This window comes from Mirounga angustirostris, unplaced genomic scaffold, assembly GCF_029215605.1.
Source record: "Mirounga angustirostris isolate CCGP_5_RB_7025 unplaced genomic scaffold, mMirAng1.0.hap1 SCAF_9, whole genome shotgun sequence".
Taxonomy (NCBI): Eukaryota; Metazoa; Chordata; class Mammalia; order Carnivora; family Phocidae; genus Mirounga; species Mirounga angustirostris.
This window is the reverse complement of record NW_026991717.1, coordinates 67,458,571-67,481,047: the sequence shown is the minus strand read 5'-3', so window position 1 is coordinate 67,481,047 and position 22,477 is coordinate 67,458,571. Positions and strand designations below refer to the sequence as shown.

The following is a 22,477-nucleotide window of genomic DNA, read 5'->3' as shown; positions in this document are numbered from 1 at the left end:
TTGTACACTTTAAATGTGTGGATTACATATGTTAATTATATCTCCAAAACTGTTAAAAAATAGTGTACAGTATATAATAGCTTTATGCTCAGAACAAATAGATCTAGAACTCAAAAAAATGGTAGGGGAAATTCAGAAAAACAAATGTAAAAAGTTCTTTTTAGCTATTCTCAACAATCATTGGTGATAGTAGTAGCAGCATTGTTATTCTGAGATTGTTTCATATATTGCTAAATTTTTAGTATCTATATTTATAAACATGCTGAATGCTAACATGAGTTTCCTGGAGCAGAACAGATGATTATTACTACTTACTATATGTAAGTAGATAATACCATTCTGGCTCTTCTCTGTGCCAGCTCTTATCCCAGGAGCAAGGTGATGAGAATGAGATGTAATCTTTCAAGTAATTGCATCTACAGAAGGTAAGGAATCCCCAAAAAATAAATCTGCATGTTTACTTAGGAAAAAGGAGACCATTGTTTCCCCTTACCTTTGGAGTTTCCTTGAAAATACAAAGGAAAAGACTTGTGTCTTCACACTTTAGAATGTAAAACAAAACAAAACAAAACAAAATCTCTCCGGGGGGAATAAACGTCTCTAAGATCCTGGCCTCATCCCCCCATCCTTGAAATGCAAACATATACCTCCAGAGAAGTAAATCCCTCTGGAGTTCTCACTGTTCAGTCATACATTACATTTTAATGCTTGTGTTTTAGTCTAGGTCCCAAGTTTCTGTTAAATTAGCTCAGAAAACTCTAACCATGCAGCAATGAAAAAACACAGCAAATAAGGGAGAGGTCCAGGACCACGTCCTTCCCTGTTACAGTGGATATATTGTGGCCCAAATTAGCATGTGAGGTCAATTAGAATCATAGCAACGTTCTCCATTTCTTGCCCAACAAAAACAACTCTTCTCATGCACATTCACATTCATAGTAACTGGGGTGGTGACCAGAGCATACTGTTCAATAAATTCTTGATTCCATCTGGTTTGAGAAAATAACTATATCCCAGACATCACAGTACAGGCTTTAATAGTCATTGGATTCCAGACGTCATTATGCAAGAAGCTCTCTTCAGGACAACACAGTGTCATTCCGTTATCTGTCCAATCTCAACCAATGTACCATGGGAAAGACAAATCTCCTTTATATCTCTGGTACCTTGGCCATTAGAAAACAAGCATAAAGGCTACACTGTCCAGTAATGTCCCACCATAATCTAGACTAACCACAGTATTCCCACAGTTGGCATCCTTAGCTTGGCTTCTGATACTCCTGATCACTGATCTTTAAAAACATCAAATGCCATAATGATTAGAATACTAAATAGTCTTCCCTGGGCAAGGATACAAGCCCTATTCCTGCACCGTTGACGGATATGATGTTCCATTAAAGTAAATACTCTATTAGTCCAGTCATTTAAAGCTTTGTTGTCCCTCCAGGGCCATTTCTAGATGCAGCCAGTTTCCTGGAAGAGGGCTCCCTCTAGTGTCTCTATTTGGACTAGCAAGTCCTCTTCATCATGATGTGCTTTCAGGAACGTTATTTTGGTCTGATATAGTACCCCAAATCCCTACAGAACATCTGGCACAGAGGAGGCAAGAGCAATCAAGCTACAACATGGGTTATTACCATAGTATATTAGTAATATCTGTGCAATTTAGGAAAATTTTTTGCACACAAAAATAACGAAGTCCAATGAGGTCATCAATAGGTACATTATACCAAATACAGCTGTGCCTGAGTGTCATAGGTTTTCCGTAAGTGTATTTTGCATAACCCCACAAAGGACTTATCAGTAATACTGATATACATATCTCCTCCAAATCTATCTCCCTCAAGGGTGGTGTTTCCTTAAATAAATTCCACTTTCACTGACATATTCTGTATTCAAAGGACTACACCAAATTACGGCAGGCAGTAGAAATCTGTTTACCATTATACCTAGGTAGATGTCTTAGCAACATACTGTTTTGATTTATGCCTACAAAGTCTACTGTTCAGAGTCTCCCACTATATAATTCATTAGTAATTATCAATTCAGCAGAGGCATGATCAGAATGGTAACTATTGCCTTTAAACCAGTAACTGAATGGTAACTGCAATAAACTACCCCTACATTGACTCATCAAGTGGCACTCTGTCATTTAGTTGCTCCAAATTATCCAGGTGGAATCTTCAGGTAGAGCCTGTACATCAGCAACTTCCCTTCTCTGCAAAAACAAGTCCTGAGTTTCTCTTGACATCAGTTAGGTAGTCAGCATCAGATCTGAGAGGGATACATAAAATTCTCTAGCTCAGAGGTCCTGGCACAGAGGTCACATGATTGTACCCCTCCATGGAATTGTAATCCACTTATTAAAGGTGTCTTTCTATCTCCTATGATTCCCTCCATTTCCATTTATTACCTGTTTGACCCATATCCTTTCCCCTATGATTGGTCTTTCTGGCTCCGTAGATGTGTTATAAATCCACAGGGCCAGTAAAAACAACAGCCTTGTTAACATATCTCCTTGGACTCACTCCCAGGCTGATAGAGAATGTGACAGATAAAGAATCACAGGACACATGGCCCTCTGTTTACAGACAGACCTTAATTTGCCTACGTAGGTGAAGCTATGACATAACCTTAAAGAGTCTTAAAGAATATGCACTGCCAAACTTAGTGGTATTAATACTGTGCTTAGTGCAATGATAATACTTTCCTTTGGTACATGTAACTTTAAAGTCAGCCCTGGGACCACCAGATCAAGCAAGACAAAAGAAAAACCATGAAATAGGAAAAAATATATAGTTGTGTACTTGCACTGTGCCCCATTACCTCATTCCTACCTCCTAATTCTAGAAACCTTTCCAGCAGAGTCTTGGCATTACTTCCTTTTATACAAAACCATTTAACTAGTTGAACTAACCCTTAAATCTTTTTCTTTTTTTTTAGCCAGTCATTTTAATTAACTAGTGTATCAATTGCCCATTACAATTTTCAGTGACACCACTGCTCTGAGAGTGTTAATATTGTTATGTCCATGAAATATTTTTTGTCCATTTTTGTGTATTTGTAGCAGTAAAATATATTTCTCTAATTTAATTCCTGTGGTCAGAGAGTATACTTTGCCTGATTTCAGTATAATTACATATACTGAGATTTGTTTTATGATCCACAATATGGTCTGTCTTGGTGAATGGCCCATGTGCACTTGCAAAGAATATGTAGTTTGCTGTTAATGGATGGAGTATTTTATAAATGCCAAGTAGGTCAAATTGGTCAGTAGTGTTGTTCAAACTTCCTATATTCCTAATGATTTTCTGTCTACTTGGTTTAACTACTACTGAAAAGAGATGTTGAAAGTTCTATGTATAATTATGGATTTGTCCATTTCTTCTTATATCAGTTTCGTGTTGTATATCTTAAAGCCCTGTTATTGATATATGAATCTTTAAATTGTTATGCTCTCTTGATAAATTGACCCCTTATCATGATGAAATGCCCCTCTTTATCCCTAATAATATTCATTGTTCTAAGGACTACTTTATCTGATGTTAATATAACCAGTTCAACTTTTTTAATTGGTATTACCATATCTCTGTTCTTTCCATTTTAACCTAGGTTTCTGTAATTAAAGCACATTTCTTATAGAGAGCATACAGTTGTTGGGCCTTAGTTTTTTGTTTTTTATTCAAATCTGAAAATTGCTCCCTTTTGTTTGGAGGTGTTGAGATCATTTACATTTAATATAATTATTAAAATGATTAGGTCTAAATCTACCATCTCACTTTTTGTTTTCTATTTGTCTCATCTGTTCTATGCTTTTTTTTTTTTTTAATCCTTTCTTGTCTTCTTCTGGATTATCTTACAATAATTCAATTTATTCTCCACTATTGGCCTATTACCTATACTGTTTTTTTTTAATAGTTTCTTTATAGTTTACATTTTACAATTTTAAGTTATCACAGTCTACCTTCAAACAATATTATACAACATCATGTATAATTTAAGAATCTTATACACTATACTTTCCCCCATTCTGTTATTTGTGCCACTGCAATTATATATGTTACTTTAAATAATTTAACACATCTTTTAAATAAAGACATTCAAAAAGTTAAAATAGATTTAGAATTTATCTACTCTATTTATTATTTACACTGCTCTTTATCCTTTATAAATTTCATCAATTATTATTTTCCTTCTGTCCAAAGAACTCTTTTTAATATTACTTATAATGCAGATCTGCAGGTAATGAATTCTCTCAACATTTGTACATCTGAAATGTCTTCATCTGATCCTCCTTTTGAAATTTATTTTAACTGAGCAAAAAATTCTTGGTGCTTTTATTGATTTTCATCACTTTAAAGACGTCTTTTCATCATCTTCCAGTTTACATAGTTTCTGAAGCGAAGTCTGCTGTCATTTTTATCTTTACTTTCTGTATAAAATTAATCTTTTCACACTGGCTGCTTTTAGGACTCTTTCTTTACCACTGGTTTTCAGCAATTCAATTATGATGTGCTTTGTGATTTTCTTCATGTTTCTTCTGTTTGGCGTTCACTGAAATTTTGGATCTGTAAATTTATGGTTTTCATCGAATTGGGAAAATGTTTTGGCCATTATTTCTTCGAATATTCTCTCTATTCCCTCTCCTGGAACTCTACCACTTGTTAGGTTGCTTGATACAGTCTAAGAGCTCGCTAATGTTGTCTTAATTATTTTCAGTCCCCTTTTTTTCCCTCTATGCTTCATTTTTGACAGTTTCTATTTGTCTTCGGGTTTACTCATCTCTTCTGCAATGTCTAATTGCTGTACATGGTTCATTTCAGATAACGCATTTTTGAAGTTGTATTTGGGCCTTTTATATCTTTTATTTTCCTTGTCATAATCATAATTCTACTTTTTTTGAGCATACTGAGCATACTTATAAGAGCTGTTTTAACTTCCTTGCAAGCTAATTCCAAATCTGGGTCTATTCTGATTGTCTCAGTATCAATCAAATGTTCTTGCTTCTTTGCATGCCTGATAATTTAGATGCAAGGCATTGTGAATTTTTTTTTTTTTTTAATGAGAGACAGAGAGCATGAGAGGGAGGAGGGTCAGAGGGAGAAGCAGACTCCCTGCTGAGCAGGGAACCCGATTTGGGACTCTATCCCAGGACTCCAGGATCGTGACCTGAGCTGAAGGCAGTCGCTTAACCAACTGAGCCACCCAGGCGCCCGGCATTGTGAATTTTATATTACTATGTATTAGATTTTATAGTATTCCTTTAAATAGTTTAGGATTTTGTAGAATTACTGTATGATCTAGTAATTGCACTACTGGGTATTTACTCAAAGAATATGAAGACACTCATTTGAAAAGATTTATGCACCCTTTGCTTATTGCAGCATTGTTTACAATAACCAAATCATGGAAGCAGACCAAGTGTCCATCCATAGATGAAGATATATACATATATGTGTGTGTGTGTTCTGTATATATATAGTATACACACACAATGGAATATTACTCAGCCAGAAAAAAAGAATGAACTCTTGCCATTTGCAACAACATGGATGGGCCTAGAGGATATAATTCTAAGCAAAATAAAGTAGTCATACCATATGACAAAGACAAGTACCATATGATTTTTCACTCATATGTGGAATTTAAGAGATAAAATAAATGAACAAAGAAAAAAAGAGATTAAAAGAAAGACTCCTAACTATAGAGGACAAACTGCTGGTTATCAGAGGGGAGATGTGTGGGGGTAGGGGATAGGACAAAATAGGTAAAGGGGATTAAGAGTACAATTATCCTGATGAGCACTAAGTAAGTATAGAATAGTTGACTATATTGTACACCTGAAACTAATATAACACTGTAGGCTAACTATCCTGGAATTTAAAAACAAAAGAAAAAATAGCTTAGGATTTTGTTCTGGCATGAGTTAAGTTATTTATTAGATCAGGTTCATAGCAGCCTTTAGTCTAAGGCTCATGACTACTAAGGCACTAGCTGTTTGAGGACTCTACTTGAGGTAAATCTACATTTACTGACATAGAAAAAAATCCCTAAGACATACCACTGAGTAAAAGTCAAGTTGTCAACCAATACAGAGTATAATACCATTCATGTAATATTAAAAAAACCCATAAAACAATCATAGTATTTCTACTCATACAAATATACATACCAAAAAAAAAGTGTGATCTAGAAAGATGATCAGTTATTACTCTGGCACATAACTCTGGGAAAGGGAGTGGCTGGAGGGAAAGGAGAGAACAGAAACACATGGAAACTTTATAAATTTAACATGTGCCAAGAATATTTTCATGTAATACTCATACAATTAAAAAAAAGTATTTCTAAAAGTCAGGATTGTTCTTAAATACAATGTGCACATGGTTCTTTAAATAAGTCTAAACCCAGAAACTTCTTAAAACACTAAGCTGTTAATGTGCAGATTTCACGAGTTCACTGATGCCTACAAAAGACCAAGTTATGTGACACAATTATCAGAAATACATTTTTTTAAAGATTTTATTTATTTTTTTGACAGAGAGAGAGAGTATGCAAGCACACAAAAGCAGGGGGGAGCAGCAGAGGGAGAGGGAAAAGCAGGCTTACCGCTGAGCAGGGAGCCCAATGCTGGACTTGGACCCCTGGGATCATGACTTGAGCTGAAGGCAGATGCTTAACCGACTGAGCCACAGAGGCGCCCCCAGAAATACATTTTTATTCATCCATGTAGAACTGACTCTTTTCTAAGACCACTCTATAATCTAATAGGCCACAAAATTCTGCTGAATCCCTCTCCCTATGGAAAGGTCCTATTGTCCCACTTTTTGATTAAAAGCCTTCCTGAAAATTTCAAATAGGCGAGGAAGAAATCTTGGAAACCTACCTCATATCATTTATGTTTCTGCGTCCTTAGAAATAATGTCCCACTCAATAAACCATTCCTTAACACTGTTCTCAAGAATAACTTTTTCTTTGCACACCTTTAGGTAATCAATAGAAACTATGTGCCATAAATGTTAAAATCAGATCTATACTTTTGTCATTGGAATAATGAAGACAAATTAGCTCAGTTTTATACTTCATCCAAAAGTTTAATATAGTTAAACACCATCTCTAACCACTCCATAGAGGCAAACACACTTCCATACAAATGAAAAAAATACACAGTATCAGTTACACTATAATAAAGGTGTCAGCAAGGTTATATCTTATGGCTCTTTCTTTCTAATGAGATAGGTTCTCTGGGTTCTAATCCATTCTATTCTCCACTCCATTCCAGTAAAAGTGACAGAATGTGTACTGTCCAGTGAGGTGTCACATGAACTTCATTACAGAAGTAGGCAATCTTAGAAAATCCAAAAGAAAGAGTAACAGACAAAGAGAAAGCAAGAGAGCATACTCTATATAGATTTATATAGAAATTCATAGGACAAATATATCTATAGTGAGAACTTCAATCATAAGGGTTGCTGAGCAACCTTTTCTCAAAAATGAGAATACCCCATCTCGATCTTTCTCTTGTTAACAGCTGAGGAGATCAACTTCAGGTTCTCAATATAACACTTTCCACTAAAGACAACATTTCACCTTCAACAAGGAGAGAGTAGCTTCGTGTTTACCAAGGAAAAATATTATGGGATCTTTCTTGTAATGTTGTTTAAAATGTGCCTTTTTCTTTAAAATCTTCCACAGCTTGAGACCTCGTTATTTCTGAGATCAGCAATGTAAACTTGCAAATGAGGTACATGATTTAGGCTTTGAGAAACCTGAGGCTCCAGGGCATTTACTGTAATAGGTTCATGAAATAAATGCATTGAGCTCAAACCCTATGGTTTCTTGAAAGTGAATATAATTATAAAAATTCAAAACAACAAATTAAGTGTGTTCGTATGTAATATCCATATTTGAATCACATTACCACCTGCCTGTTGTGTCTATACTAACTGATCAAATGACATTCTCTCAAATATAACTTTCTACCAACCCCAACAAAAACCTACTACTCTGCTTATTTCTGACACCACATAGCCAATCATTCTGTTTTAACATAGTCAAAATATGTTTAAAAAATATATGAAAAAATCACATGTTCCAAATACAGATTTTAAGAAGCTTCAAAAAAAAAAAAAAAAAGAAATCAACTTACTTTTCCTGTTTCCTATGAACCTGGGTTCCACGTCCTATAAAAAGAACTTAAATCGAAGGACCAAAATACAGTAAAAATTTTAGAGACAGTTGTACATTTAAAAAAGAAAATGATGAGGCTCACTTGTAATCACTTTGGTAAATGGTCAAAAGCCCATTTGAAACTTCCCCCTACTCAATTTGTTCAGTTGTGACTCCACATTTTTATATTCTAAATTAGTCTTCCTTTTCTGTTATAACTGCATATTAGTGAACACAGATTATCTGTGTGGTAACAGACAGCTCCCTTGAAAGTCTGGCTACGTACCCAAAGCTGCTACTTTGATGATGATTGCTTGAATGTTAGATGATATCATCTCTTGGAGCAAATCTTCCTGGTTTCTCTGCCAAAGGTAAGCTAAAGGCTGGAGATTAAGCCTTTTACACCTATAAAATAAAAAGAAAAAAATCAGATGATATCTTGATGTTCTATACTTGGATCCACAGCAATTACTTTGATTCTAAACATAATGCTTCTCTCAAGGATTTTAGCATTTAAAATGCTTAAAAACATGTTTTGCATAATGAAGTTTATATATACAACATAAACATATTTAATTTCCACAGGCTATGCATAAACAGATAAAAATGAAATCTCCAAGCAGATTAGAAATATTAATTTTAGTAAGACTCTAAGTTTAGAAATCTATGCTAAAAAGCTTCCAAATGCCGATGGATGATTATTCCTGCTCTTAGAACTTCCTTGGGTATCAAAATTGTGAAGCATATGCAAAACAGGCAAATCAATTTATCCTAATAAAATGATCATATATTGATTAAATTTACAATACCTATGGTTACATGAACTATTCTTCTCTAACTTTGACATTTTTAAAAAGAATTTGCCTTCGAGTGAAAAATAATAAGAAGAACAAAAAGTACAATATATCGAGCACCAAATATGCTGTAGGCATTGTATTACATACTTTACATTACAGTGCAATAGAGAGAATATAGGTTTTGGAGTCAAGACAAATCTGGATTTGAAACCTCCTCTGGCACTCACTAGCTGCATGACTTTGACAGGTCAACTAAACCTTAGGTCTTTAGTTTCCTAGTTCATAAATAGGAACAAAAATATCTCCTTTCAAAGTTCTTGAGAAGATTAAGAAATTAGGAAGTGAAGTCATCCTTTACTCCTCTTTTTTTTTTTTTTCTTCACATTTCTCACCCAATCTACCATAACACACAACATGATCATTCCTCATCAATACACTCAGGTCTGAGCCACCATTATCTTTCATGTCCATATCCCCCTAACTTCTTTCCCTGCTTCTGTCTTTGCTCTTTTAAAATCAGTTTTCAATGCAGCAATCAGTGTGATCCTTTTAAGACATAAAATGGATCATGGGATTCCTCGGCTCAATCTTTCCCCATCACTCTGTGTAAATCCTTGCAATAGACCTACATGGATCTCACTCTGGTTAGCTCTCATAGCTCATCTCCCACTACTTTCCCTTCACTCCAACCCACCACCACTAGCCTGCTCACTCTTGTCTAATATACTAGCCATGCTTCCTACCTTCTTCACTTGTTTCATGCCTTTGCTTAAATGTCACTTTCTCAAGGAGGACTATAATTGATTAAAAATAGTATAGATAAAGAAAATAGTACAATGCCTGGATAAAATATTCAATAAATGGCAGTCAAAGCCAAGTGACTTGCCCAAGTCAGAGTAAGAGGCTAAGATCAGATTTCAAATAAAAAACAGCTCTAAAACTCAGCATCTGTAAGTTTGCCTGGCTGACTACTCCAGCCCACAATGATCTTTCTCTCAGAAAACCCCAATACTTAATAAACATACCACATATTTGGTCATTTACTTATACATGGCCTTAAAAATATCACTCTTTTTTTCCATGTATATATACCCTGACTTTCAAAGACATCAAAACCTTCCTACTGCAGACTGTTTTACATACTTTCCCTTGGCAAAATCCCATCTATTGCAATTTTGAGGCGGTTAATAAACAAAAAATAATAAAACTGAAAGTCCCCATGTAACAAAAGCATAATAATTCTAGCTGTCCTCCCACCAGCATTTAATGCCTACCAATCAAACTGGTCTCTACCTTTTTTAGCTAAGATTTTATTTTAATTGAAAAAACCTTATTCTCTTCCTATCTTTATTGTAAAATTCTTGGGTTTTGCTTTGATAGCCATAATCTTTTGACTATCTCTAGACTTAAGTCAAGCTTTTTTTTTTTAAAGATTTTATTTATTTATTTGAGAGAGAGAATGAGAGAGAGAGAGAGAGAGAGAGAGAAAGCACATGAGAGGGGGGAGGGTCAGAGGGAGAAGCAGACTCCCTGCTGAGCAGGGAGCCCGATGCGGGACTCGATCCCGGGACTCCAGGATCATGACCTGAGCCGAAGGCAGTCGCTTAACCAACTGAGCCACCCAGGCGCCCAAGCTTTTTTGCTTATTTAAATTCTTTAACAGTTCAAAATATCATGGTTCAAATACACTTCCTCTGTAAGTCACTACTGCATTTGAGCTTGTGACATTTATTAAATACCTTGAATATCTTGAAAATACACTAATGGAATACAAACTACAAACTGAAGACAGGTTAATTCAAAACTGAGTTTGTAAACCAATGGACTCCTAGTAACACTGCTTTAAAATTTCCAAGGATAAAATTATTGGAGATATGCTTTATTCTAAAATCAGAGTACTTTAGCCATGTGTTGAAGTGCACCTGAGATTGTTTTAAGAAAAATCTTGCCTCTATCTATGGGTATGCTCTGGACCCTTCTCCCATATAGATATAAGGCAGCTTCCTAATCAGGAGCACATTTTCATTTGGCTTTAACTTCCATAAATAAATGTCAGCCCCATCTACAGTTTGGCTACCCATTAAACCATGTGGGCTTGGACTTATTAAAAAACACAGATTTGTAAACTAAATAATTCTCAGAGAATATGACCTAAAACTTGATGAAAATAGTATTTCTAACATATGGTTTAAGGGATATGCAATCCATCTCCATCTGTAGATCAGTCGTTCTCAAATGTAGGCGAGCAGAATGTAAGGAAATCTTTTTCAAACTACACATATGACCTCCCCCGACTTCCACCTCCACTCTCCCTTCTCCAAAGATACTGATACCCCAAAATATGAGATCCTCATATTCCCCTTCATTTAATTATGCTTTGTCCTATATTTCTTTCATTTATTTAAAAAATTTTGGATTTTTAAAAAGTTTTATTTTTATTATTTATTTATTTATTTTTTAGTAATCTCTACACCTAACGTGGGTCTCAAACTCATGACCCTGGCAGATCAAGAAACACATGCTCTTCCGATTGAGACAGACAGATGCTCCTAAAAATTTTGGATTTCTGACTGCCTTAAATTCACTGTAGAATTAGAGATAAAATAAATGCAATTAAAAAAAGTTTAAGCCAATTAATATGTAAGTTTTTGATGTGATAGTCAATATGAATGCTTGTCAAGAATATAAAACTATTACACAAATACAACCCTTTTCTGATTTCCATTTATCCTTTGAATGGCAAAATTACTTATTTCTAGGTCAAGTTGTGCTCAAGATGAATACTGGAGTCCATATTTTCTTTTTTGCTAATATAATTATATATAAAGTCTCTATACAGTATTTTACTTATCCAAATAAACTAAAAGTGAAAAATAAATTCAGGTGATGTTTTGCAAGCCAACATTAAGTAATCAATATTATCATTAGACTTTATGGTTTTTGAATAGATCAATCCCAAATAGATCAATACCAAAATATTCTGGTATTTGGAGATACAATGTTTTACCAATGCTACATCCTTTGGAGGGTGAGGAAGATGAAGAGAGCAATAATCTAAAAAGTCCTTGAAAGTTGAATGGCTTTGTTATATAAGTATTTTAATCCCATGAATATTTTTGGCCAAGAGTTGAATTTTAAAAACCAAAGAAGGAAAGATTCCTTAATAAGCTTTTTTTCCCCTTAAAATATCACTGCATTCCTGGGGTGTCTGGGTGATACAGTAGGTTAAGCACCTGACTCTTGGTTTCAGCTCAGGTCTGATCTCAGGGTCCTCAGATCGAGCCCTGCATCAGGCTCCGTGCTCAGTGAGGAGTCCACTTGGGTTTCTCTCTCCCTCTCCATCTCTCTTCCCCCTTTCTCTAAAATAAATAAATAAATCTTAAAAAAAATAAAATACCACTGCATTCCTTTTACTAACTCCTGATTTTTATTACCAATGATGATGAGTTAAAAGGGATTAAAAGGTATACTGATTCAAATAAGAAAACACTGAAAACAGTACTTTTGACTTTAAAAATCTTTGTCCTGATTTTTTATTATAAATAATTTATTTTTCCTTATGGTAAGTAATCTGGAGTTTTCTCCATGTATGATAGCAGGATAGAAAAAAAGTAAAAGTACAACTTTTGTTATTTAGGTAATACAGGTAGGTAGTTCCATGAAGAATGTAGAATATACATTCTATTTATTATTTGGATATAATTACATTTTTAATTTATTCCCATTCTTCAAATACATGTAATTTAAAAATATAGGACAAATTTAAAAAAATAAAATATAATATAATATAGGACAAATTAAATTAATGTTCTCTTACACATTTTCTACTCGAACACGCTGATAGTCAGAAAGTATAGCACCTACTGATATCCCCTCTACTTCTTCTTTTTCCTGAAAATAAAAGAAAAAATATAACTTTAAAAATAAACATGTGGCTATGCATCACGCTCTGAAAATTATTAAAGAACTGTGTCTCATCTAGAAAACCATCTTGAAGCAGAATAATTTATGAAAATGCAATCCATATTCAGAAAAAATAAATACATAGATTTAAGTCATGCTCTCAGCTGTGGGAAAAATAATTATTCTTTTTACTTAAATCCAAATAACTAGAGAGTATTTTCTGTGGAGAAGGCAAAGATTTAGATGGTACTTTCAAATGTTTTCTCACTTAACATATTTTTAAAGATTCGATGATGTTCAGTCGAAATTTTTGAGAAATTTCTATTTAAGGAAAATATTTTCTCAGACTGAGTAACTTTAAAAAAAATAAGCAATGGCATAAGTAGAAAAGGGGACATAATGATTTTTATTTGTATCTCAGAAAAGGTGATTAACAGGAGCATCCAGGAAACAGAGATGGTAGAGCTATTACCTGGATAACAGTATAGCACAGTGGAAAAAAAATTCCATGATGAGAAGGAAGCAATGAATTATCATCAACAGAGTTACAACTGAGAATACCCAGTACTACATCCAGCAGAGTCTCATAGGAAAGAAGACTAGTCTACCCAGTGTGCTCATTAATGATGGAGGAGATGTAAATTCAAATATGATCAAGTTTGCAAATGATACAGAGCTACAATAGATAAAAAAAATGAAGAGCAGATCAATCAAGTACATGTATGGATGCGGAGAACTTGGGGATTTAGAAGGACAGGTCTAAGAGGAGATTTAATGTAAAGAAGTGTAAGACAGTACACTTAGGGAAGAATAATATACAGTATAGGTATACACTAGGGAACTGTTATCTAGAAAACAGATGTAAAGAAAGTGACTGGGGGGTAATTACTAATAACAAACTGAATAGAAATTCTCTGAATAGGCATAGAAGAAAATCCACCCCAGCATATGGAGTATAGAACAAACTACTTCAGAGAGATGACTTCACTATTATACTCTTTCCATACTTGGAAATCTACAAAGAAAAGCAATAGTGTCTCACATAAAAACATATGTAATACTTGAAGACATACTGAAATAACCGAGTGTGTCCTAATAGGATGCCATAATAAATAAACAACAAAATGCACAACAGGAATCTCTCACGTCTTTGGAGATAAAACCAATTTAAAGTTTCCCCTCCAAAATGATAAAGAAATATCTGCCCAAAATATAATGATTCTATTAGATAAGGATGACAGGAAAAAGCAATTTCCTTTACTTCCCTAGTTTAGCAAATCTGTGAGATCATTTGCTTATAACCTTTCTCTTCACTTCCTAGTCATTTTCTTTTCATAAAAGTCATTGTATTCATTAGAAAAGGTCAAGGCATAGTGTTCCTGAATAAATACATAGATCAGAGTAGTGGACAGTGTCATCAAAAGATAAAAATCAGTTATATTCCTATACCATATAGTTGTTTATAAGTTCTGCCATACGAAAATGCCAAGTACTGAATATTGTGTGTGTGTGTGTGTGTGTGTGTGTATTTCTTTATACATCAAGAAAATAAAAGATAAGAGCCACTGGTATTTTTCTCTTTTAACTTCAAGTTAACTTTAAGTCAAGACATTGTTAAAATAAAAATTGCCATTTATTATCCATTTAAAATGTACCATCCTTCTATAATTCTCATTTAAGTTCACCACCCTAAATAGTTATTATTTAATTCTTCTTAGTCAACACTTTTTCTCTGGAATTCTCTATCATTTCTCTTTTATTTTCTATTTGGTAATACCTAACTAATCAGCTCTAGAATTATATACCGAATTGAATTTGGACTATTCTTCCAAACTAGGCCGAAATCCAAATCATTACCTTTTTTAATGTGAGAATCTTTTTTTATTAATTTCTTAAAATTTTAATTCCAGTAAACATACAGTGTAATATTAGTTTCAGGTGTACAATATAGTGATTTAACACTTCCATACATCACCCAGTACTCATCAAGATTATTGTACTCTTAACGCCCTTCACCTATTTCACCCATCTCCCCCCTCCCCCACCACCCCTCTGGTAACAGTCTGTTTGTTCCCTATAGTTAAGAGTCTGTTTGGGGTTTGTCTTTTTTTTTTCTCCTTTGTTCATTTGTTTTGTTTCTTAAATTCTCCATATGAGTGAAATCATGTGATACTTGTCTTTCTCTGACTGGCTTATTTTTTTAAGATTTTTTTTATTTATTTATTTGAGAGAGAGAGAGAGCATGAGAGGGGGAGGGTCAGAGGGAGAAGGAGACTCCCTGCTGAGCAGGGAGCCCAATGCGGGACTCGATCCCGGGACTCCAGGATCATGACCTGAGCTGAAGGCAGTCGCTTAACCAACTGAGCCACCCAGGCGCCCTCTGACTGGCTTATTTTACTTAGAATTATACCCTAGGTCCATCCATGTTGTTGTAAATGGCAAGATTTCATTCTTTTTTAATGACTGAACAATATTCCATCATATATATAATATTCCATCACACACACACACACACACAGCTGTGTCCAGTTGTATAAAGGCTCTTCCCTTGCAAGAAACAGGGATAAAGCTAAAGACTCAGTTTGGTTTTGTTGCTGAAAAATATACAAAATAACTTAGAATAAACAGTTGAGGTCAAACGTTATGAACCCACTATTTAGATCTGCCTATTCGTGATCTGAGGAAAGTTAACAACCACAGTGCAAGGCAGAGCTGATGGTAGGACAGTCAAGTTCTCCATCTGGGAGATCATAATCTTAATATAGATCTAACTAATGACTTGTTCAACAACCATGATTACTACTACCCCCATTAAAAATCTAGCCCTACCACATACTAGCTCTGTGATTTTGAACAAGTTACATAATTTCTCTGTGTTTCAGTTTCTTTATTCACAGTGAGGATAATAGTTCTTATTTTCTAGTGTTACTGTGAAGACTGAGTAAAATAATCCAGATAAATAACAGTGTCCAGCACCTAGTAAATAGTCAGTAAATATTTTCTTCTGTCATTATCATAATATTCTTCATTATTACTGCTACTTCTATAACTACTTCTGTTACTACTTCTACTACTACTACTACTAACTACTACCATCCGCCCCCCCACACTACTATTACTACAATGGGGATGAAGGCCTAACTTGACTGACAAAACCCTTCATTCCTGGGCATTAACTTCTTGCTCATTATCACTCCTCAACACTAGCCTACTAACCTGTGGTGGTTAATTTTACTTGTTAACATGAGTGGGCTGGTAAAATATTATTTCTGTGAGGATATTTCTGGAAGAGATTTTTATAATTTGAATTGGTAAACTGAATAAAGAAGATAATCCTAACCATTGAGGTGAGCATCATCCAATCCACAGAAGTCCTGAATAGAACTAAAAGGTAGAGGAAGGATGAATTTACTCTCTGCTTGAGCTAGGATATCCACCTTCTCCTGCCCTCAGACATTGGCACTCCTGGTTCTTGGGCCTTAGAACTTGCACTGAAATTTATATCAATGGCTGCCCTGGTTCTTAGACTTTTGGGTTTGGACTGGAACCACATCACCAGCTTTCTGGAGCCCCCAGCTTGCAAATGGCAGATCATAGGACTTCTCAGCCTCCATAATCAGATGATAATCTCTCATAATAAATCTCTTTCTGTACATCTTTATATATCCTTAGTTCCCTGTTTCTCTAGAGAACCATGACTAATATATAACCCTTAACACTCAACTCTACAGTCCAGTTACAACAAACTTTTCCAACATAGTGAGTCCTGAATAAACCAAGGGTAAGTAAGACTTCTGTCGAATCCTTAACCATTTAGAACATACTACTAACTTCAAGGAAAGGCAAAATAGACCTTTAAAAGATAAAAATCTAACATAGTCAATCTACTCCATGAAGCTAATAAGCTCAGGCCTTGACCCATGACCTGTATCTCCTGGGGAAAAAAGTTACTAAATTAACGATAGTAGCAAAATAATAGCAGTGGAAGTGTCAACTAAGAAACAGAGAAAATGACTACTAGAATCAAAGATAAACTGAGGCTGCATGAAGACAGAGCCAAATAAACCACCCAATGCCATAATGGAAATAAAAAATGAATGTGTTCGAGAAAATAGTTAACACAAGAATCTGGGATCTATAAATCTGGCCACATTCAAACCACCTTCGTATGATACAATTCTATGACCACTGAGCAACCTTTAGACTTTAATTTAGGTTGCCTTGTTACTTTCAAACCCAGAAAGATTATACTAATCCATCAAAACAAGCATTCTCATCCTTTTAACACAAATCCTTACATTATAGGATGGATGGATGAACTGACATTCTGGTTTACACAGGCTTAAACAAATTTGATTTATATTAATCTATACTATCAGAGAGACTGACAACTTCTTGGTACATGGTCAAAACCAAGTCTCTACTGTTGAATCGCAGACCTGTACCTCTGAAACAAATAATACATTATATGTTAAAAAAAGAAAAGAAGAAGAAGAAGATAGCAGGAAGGGGAAAATGAAGGGGGGGAAATCGGAGGGAGAGAGGAACCATGAGAGACTATGGACTCTGAGAAACAAACTGAGGGTTCTAGAGGGGAGGGCGTGGGGGGATGGGTTAGCCTGATGATGGGTATTAAAGAGGGCAGGTACTGAATGGAGCACTGGGTGTTATACGCAAACAATGAATCATGGAACACTACATCAAAAACTAATGATGTAATGTATGATGATTAACATAATAAAAAAAATTCAGATAAAAAAAAAAACAAAAACCCAAGTCTCTAGCTTGGAGAACTATACCACAGTGCTCACCAAAGTAATATTGCCAAGCTTAACCAGTTGTGTAACCCTCTCCAACAATAATGCCAATTGTCATTGTTCTTTAGGTATTCACTTAAGCAACAAAATAAGGGGCTTGACATATAAGGGATGGTCAACAGTATGGAGTAACTGCAGTGGAAAGCACATATTAAGAAATGGAAGGAAAAAAAGGCTAGAAAAGGAAGTTTGGGATCAGTCTGTTCAGAAATGTGACCTGCAACCTGAAGGCAATGAAGGGCCCTTCCCTGTACAGATTTTTAAAAATAACTCTATTGAGACACGATTTCCATACAATAAACTGTATCCATTTAAAGTGCATAATTTATTGAGTTTTAACAAATGTATATTTCAGTGAAACTACCACCACAATCAAGGTACGAATCATTTTGATAATACCCAAATGATACCTTGTGCCTCTTTGCAGTCCAAACCTTCCTTCACTCCTGGCTCCAGGCAACTACTAATCTGCTTTATGTCATTGTGCATTAGTTTGCACTTTCTCAAATGTTACATATATAGTATGATACAATATATATCCTTTTGTTTCTAGTTTCTTTCACTGAGTATGATTTTGAGATTGATCCATGTTGTGTGTATCCATAGCTCATTCCTTTGTATTCCATTTTAATCCATTGTATGGATATACCACATCTGTTTATCCATTCTTTTGTTGATGGATATTTGGTTTGCTTCTAGTTTGGGGATTCTTGTGAATAAAGCTGCTATGAATTTTCCTATACGTCTTTGTGTGAATATATATTTTCATTTCTCTTGGATTGTGCTAAGGATTTTAAGAAATAAGTAATGATCATACAAGTGGAACGACAAGACTGGTGACAGTGTTAAGGGTAAACTAGAGAGTAGAGAAAGAGAAGGAGCTTAGTCTGAAAGAACTGAAGGATGGAGATAAGAAGCTAAATTCCAAAAACAATTTAAAGACAAAATTAATAAAACTTGGGAACCATCAGCACAGAGACCAGAAGCACACACAGAAGGTGGGACCAAGTGACTACTAGCTAGGAACTACATGTCTTAAGACAAAATACTGAGTTTATTTAGCTTTGCGTATGTTTTTTCAGTTTGTTTGCTAGGTATCCAAAGTAGAAAAGACTATTAGGTATATTGAATACTCTGGTGCTCAAGAGAGTATAGAAAAAGATGTGGGTGTTATCAGCATATAAGAGAACTTAAAGCTGCAGGAGCAAACAAGAATCCCAAGAAGCAGGACATAGAGTGAGAAGAGGGCTCAGTGTAAGACTGTGAGGGTACAGTAAAATGTAAGGACTATAAATGTAAATGTAAGAAAGAGACTTCAGTGAAGACACTGGGAAAGAGTGGTCATGATAATAAGAGACGCAGCAACCGGGGGCGCCTGGGTGGCTCAGTTGGTTAGGCGACTGCCTTCGGCTCAGGTCATGATCCTGGAGTCCCGGGATCAAGTCCCGCATCGGGCTCCTTGCTCGGGAGGGAGTCTGCTTCTCCCTCTGACCCTCCTCCCTCTCATGCTCTCTGTCTCTCATTCTCTCTCTCTCAAATGAATAAATAAAATCTTAAAAAAAAAAAAAAAAAAAAAAAAAAGAGACGCAGCAAGGACAGAGTAATGGTGTACGCACAAATACTATTCTGATGAAAAGGAAAGATACTACCAAGTGCCTACTATATACCAAAATTTATGCTCAGTAATTTGTATATCTTCTCTTGGTTATTCCTTAGAGCAATCCAAAATACTATTAAACTGATTTTATATGTGAAAAAATAAGATCATTCCATTCAAGTTGACACAGCTGGTCAACAGAATAAGCAGCCTTTACATTGAGGCCTGTCTGCCAACCACACCTGTGCTCTTGCTTATATACACAGTGTCAAACGCTGTACAAAGTTCAAAAGAACCACTGTATTTTCCAATTAATAAGTTAGTTATGACTACTGTGGGGGAAGCTGCAGTCATGTTTGATGAAAGCAAGAATGAAATATTTGACATGTACCACTGCCAAATTTTTCAAAAAATGAATTTCAGGTCCTTAGTAAAATAACTGATGAATCTAACAATGAATATCTATTGCTAATTCAACACAACTCATAGAATTTTGAGGGTGGACACATATTAAATTACATTCTTGTCATCTAGATGAACAAAGGCAGAGAAGATAAAAATAAAAAATAAAAACGTCAGTAATAAGTTAGAGACAAGACTGCACTCTCAATAGCCGGGCGTATTGCTGAGCCACAGGAGCGCTCAGACACTAGTGGACACTACTCAGCTTAGAACATCATCACTATCAGTAATAGATGTGTTAGTTCAACTCAGGAAATAGTGAAGTCAGCGACAGCATCACTGAGTACTAGAAACAGCAGTGCATAATACCATTAAACATTTATATTAGTTATTGCTTGTAAAAATGCTCTAAGGTAGACTATCATCATCTTCTTTGTTTTGTGAATAAAAAGTGCTAAAAGATATTTACAAAATCAGCTAAGCACACATCACAGGGCCATTTGTTGCCTAGAGCACCGGTTCCCCCAATCTTTGTCAATGTGAGACACAAGCAAGACTGCTGAGAAGTGAGTCCAGGCAGCTATCTGAACAATATGGCCAGTTGTAATGATACAGGGGACAGTTGCAAAAGCAAACACATACTCACAAACTGGCACAAACACAGCTTCATTATTCCCAGCACGTGGTACTACATATATAAGAAAGAACACAGGTATGGTTGGCAGACAGGCCTCAATAAAAACAAATTAGTACATGGAAGACATACCAAAGATCAAAATTTCTATCATTCTAAGTAGTCAGCAAATTGTTCAATATCATTTTTTATGTAGAGAATCCTCCCCACCAATTTTCACTGTCAACTTTATCATATACCACATTCCTATACACGTTTTAAGTCTTCTGTGTACATTCTGTTCTATTCCACTGATTTGACTATTTCTGGGTCAGCAACACATTGTTTTAATTATAGCACCTTCAGAATATGTCTGAATACCTGTTAGTGCATGTCTAATCCTTGTCTTTTTAAGTTGGGAGATATTAGTAAGCTTCTTAGACTTTTCTGCAATTATATTTCACAAATCGGCACTGCACTCTTAAGTCAGAGGATTGTGGTTTGACCTTCAGCATTTCTTTCCTTTTGTTGTATTGTGTTTTTAATTAAGCATAACCATCCAGAATACATAGGTAATTTTTTCCCTGCTCTTGGGAAACCATTCTAAACATTTAGAAAAGAAAGAACATAAAAGCCTGAAAGATCTAAGGATCATTAACTCTATCAAGCTATCGGCATCTGTTACCTATAGATTCTGCCTCCTCCTATGAAAATGGTCTCCTAAGCCCTAAGTGCTCCTAAGCATCCCTTTGCATGAGATCCCAATCCATCTAGACAGCTTAAGGACTAACCTTTTTATTTTTGTTTTCCCCCGCACCATCAATTTTTACTCCTGGTTCATCATTATATAATATGCTGTGATAGCTGGCAAAAACTCATGTCCTCTTCCAGGTATCATTATTTCTATTAAAGTAAAACTCTTCCAAAGAGCATATATGTTTTTCTCCATTTCCTCATCATCCATTCTCTTTTAAACCCACTCTAGGCAACCTTGAGTTCCCATCAGTCTATTAAAACCTCTCTTATCATGTCAGTCAGTGACCACTAGGTTTGCCAAATTCAATGGTCAATTCTCTGTCATTACCTTACTTGAATTCTTCTTCCTACCTTAATGGCTGTTTCTCATTCTCCCTTACGGGCTCCTTGTCCTGTTTATTACCTCTAAAAATTAAAGTGCCCTGAGTTCAGTCCTTGGCTCTCTTCCCTTCTCTAGCTATATTCATTCCCCCAGTGATTTCATCTGTTTGTATGGCTCTAAATACAATCTGTGTAACTCCTGCCTCTCTGAGATCCACAATCCAAATGTCTGCTCTAATGCCTATCTGAATATCTACTAAGTATTTCAAACTAGAACAGATTCAAATCAAAACTCTTGATTCAGGCACATATACCCATCGTACCCAGAGGTCCTTCCATATGGCTCCTCATCTTAGGAAATGACACTGCATGTATATTATTGTTCAGGCCAAAAATCTTAGAGTCATTCATGATTTTTCTTTCCCTTATGACCTACATCCAATCAAGCAATAGTTCTATTAGCTCCATCTTCCAAAAACTTCCAAAATCCAACCACTTCTCATCTCCTCCACCATTACCACTAGTCCTAATCACCATCACTCTCAACTGGACTATTGCAATAGTTTTCTAACTGGCTTCCCTAAGTCCACACTTCCTCACTATAGTTTATCTCCACAAAGTAACCAGTGATCTTTCAAAATATAAGCCAGAACATGCTCCCTGACTGAAAATCCTCTAATGGTTTCCCATACTACTTAAGAGTAATATACAAGCTCCTTGTGAACAATATATAAGGTTCTAAATGACCCGGAACCTCCTAATCTCTCTGACATCACCACCTACTACTATCCTCTCAGCTCATTCCAAGGATCCACACTACACTTACTGTTACTCAAACACTTAAGCGTGTTTACATCTCAGAATTTCCTTCCCTATGCCTATGACACACTTCCTGTAGATACTTACATAATTTATTCCTTCGCTTTTTTAGGGTCTTGCTCAAATATCTCAGAGAGGCCTTCTCTGAGTCCTACTCCCTCCTCACTATCCCCTCCTACCCTGTCACTATTTCCTTGCCCTGGCTTTATTTTCTTCATAGCATTACCTGAAATTATATCATATATTTTCTTATTTAATTTTTAAATGTATGTCTTCAGCTATATGA

At 35.4% G+C, this 22,477-nt stretch overlaps 1 protein-coding gene across 3 annotated transcripts in view; it reads right to left on the bottom strand.

Moving 5' to 3' along the window:
* Nucleotides 1-22,477, bottom strand: part of DPH6 (diphthamine biosynthesis 6) — a 232,308-nt gene that overhangs the window by 112,335 nt on the left and 97,496 nt on the right. For all 3 annotated transcript variants that reach the window (XR_010405070.1, XR_008508076.2, XM_045900390.3), the window contains exons 4-5: nt 12,781-12,854; nt 8,453-8,571 (exon numbers count right to left, since the gene is read on the bottom strand). Coding sequence is in view for 1 of the 3 variants with exons in the window: in XM_045900390.3 (XP_045756346.2) it covers nt 8,453-8,571; nt 12,781-12,854 (193 nt within the window). In the remaining 2 variants the exon portion in view is untranslated. The remainder of the gene's footprint in view (nt 1-8,452; nt 8,572-12,780; nt 12,855-22,477) is intronic.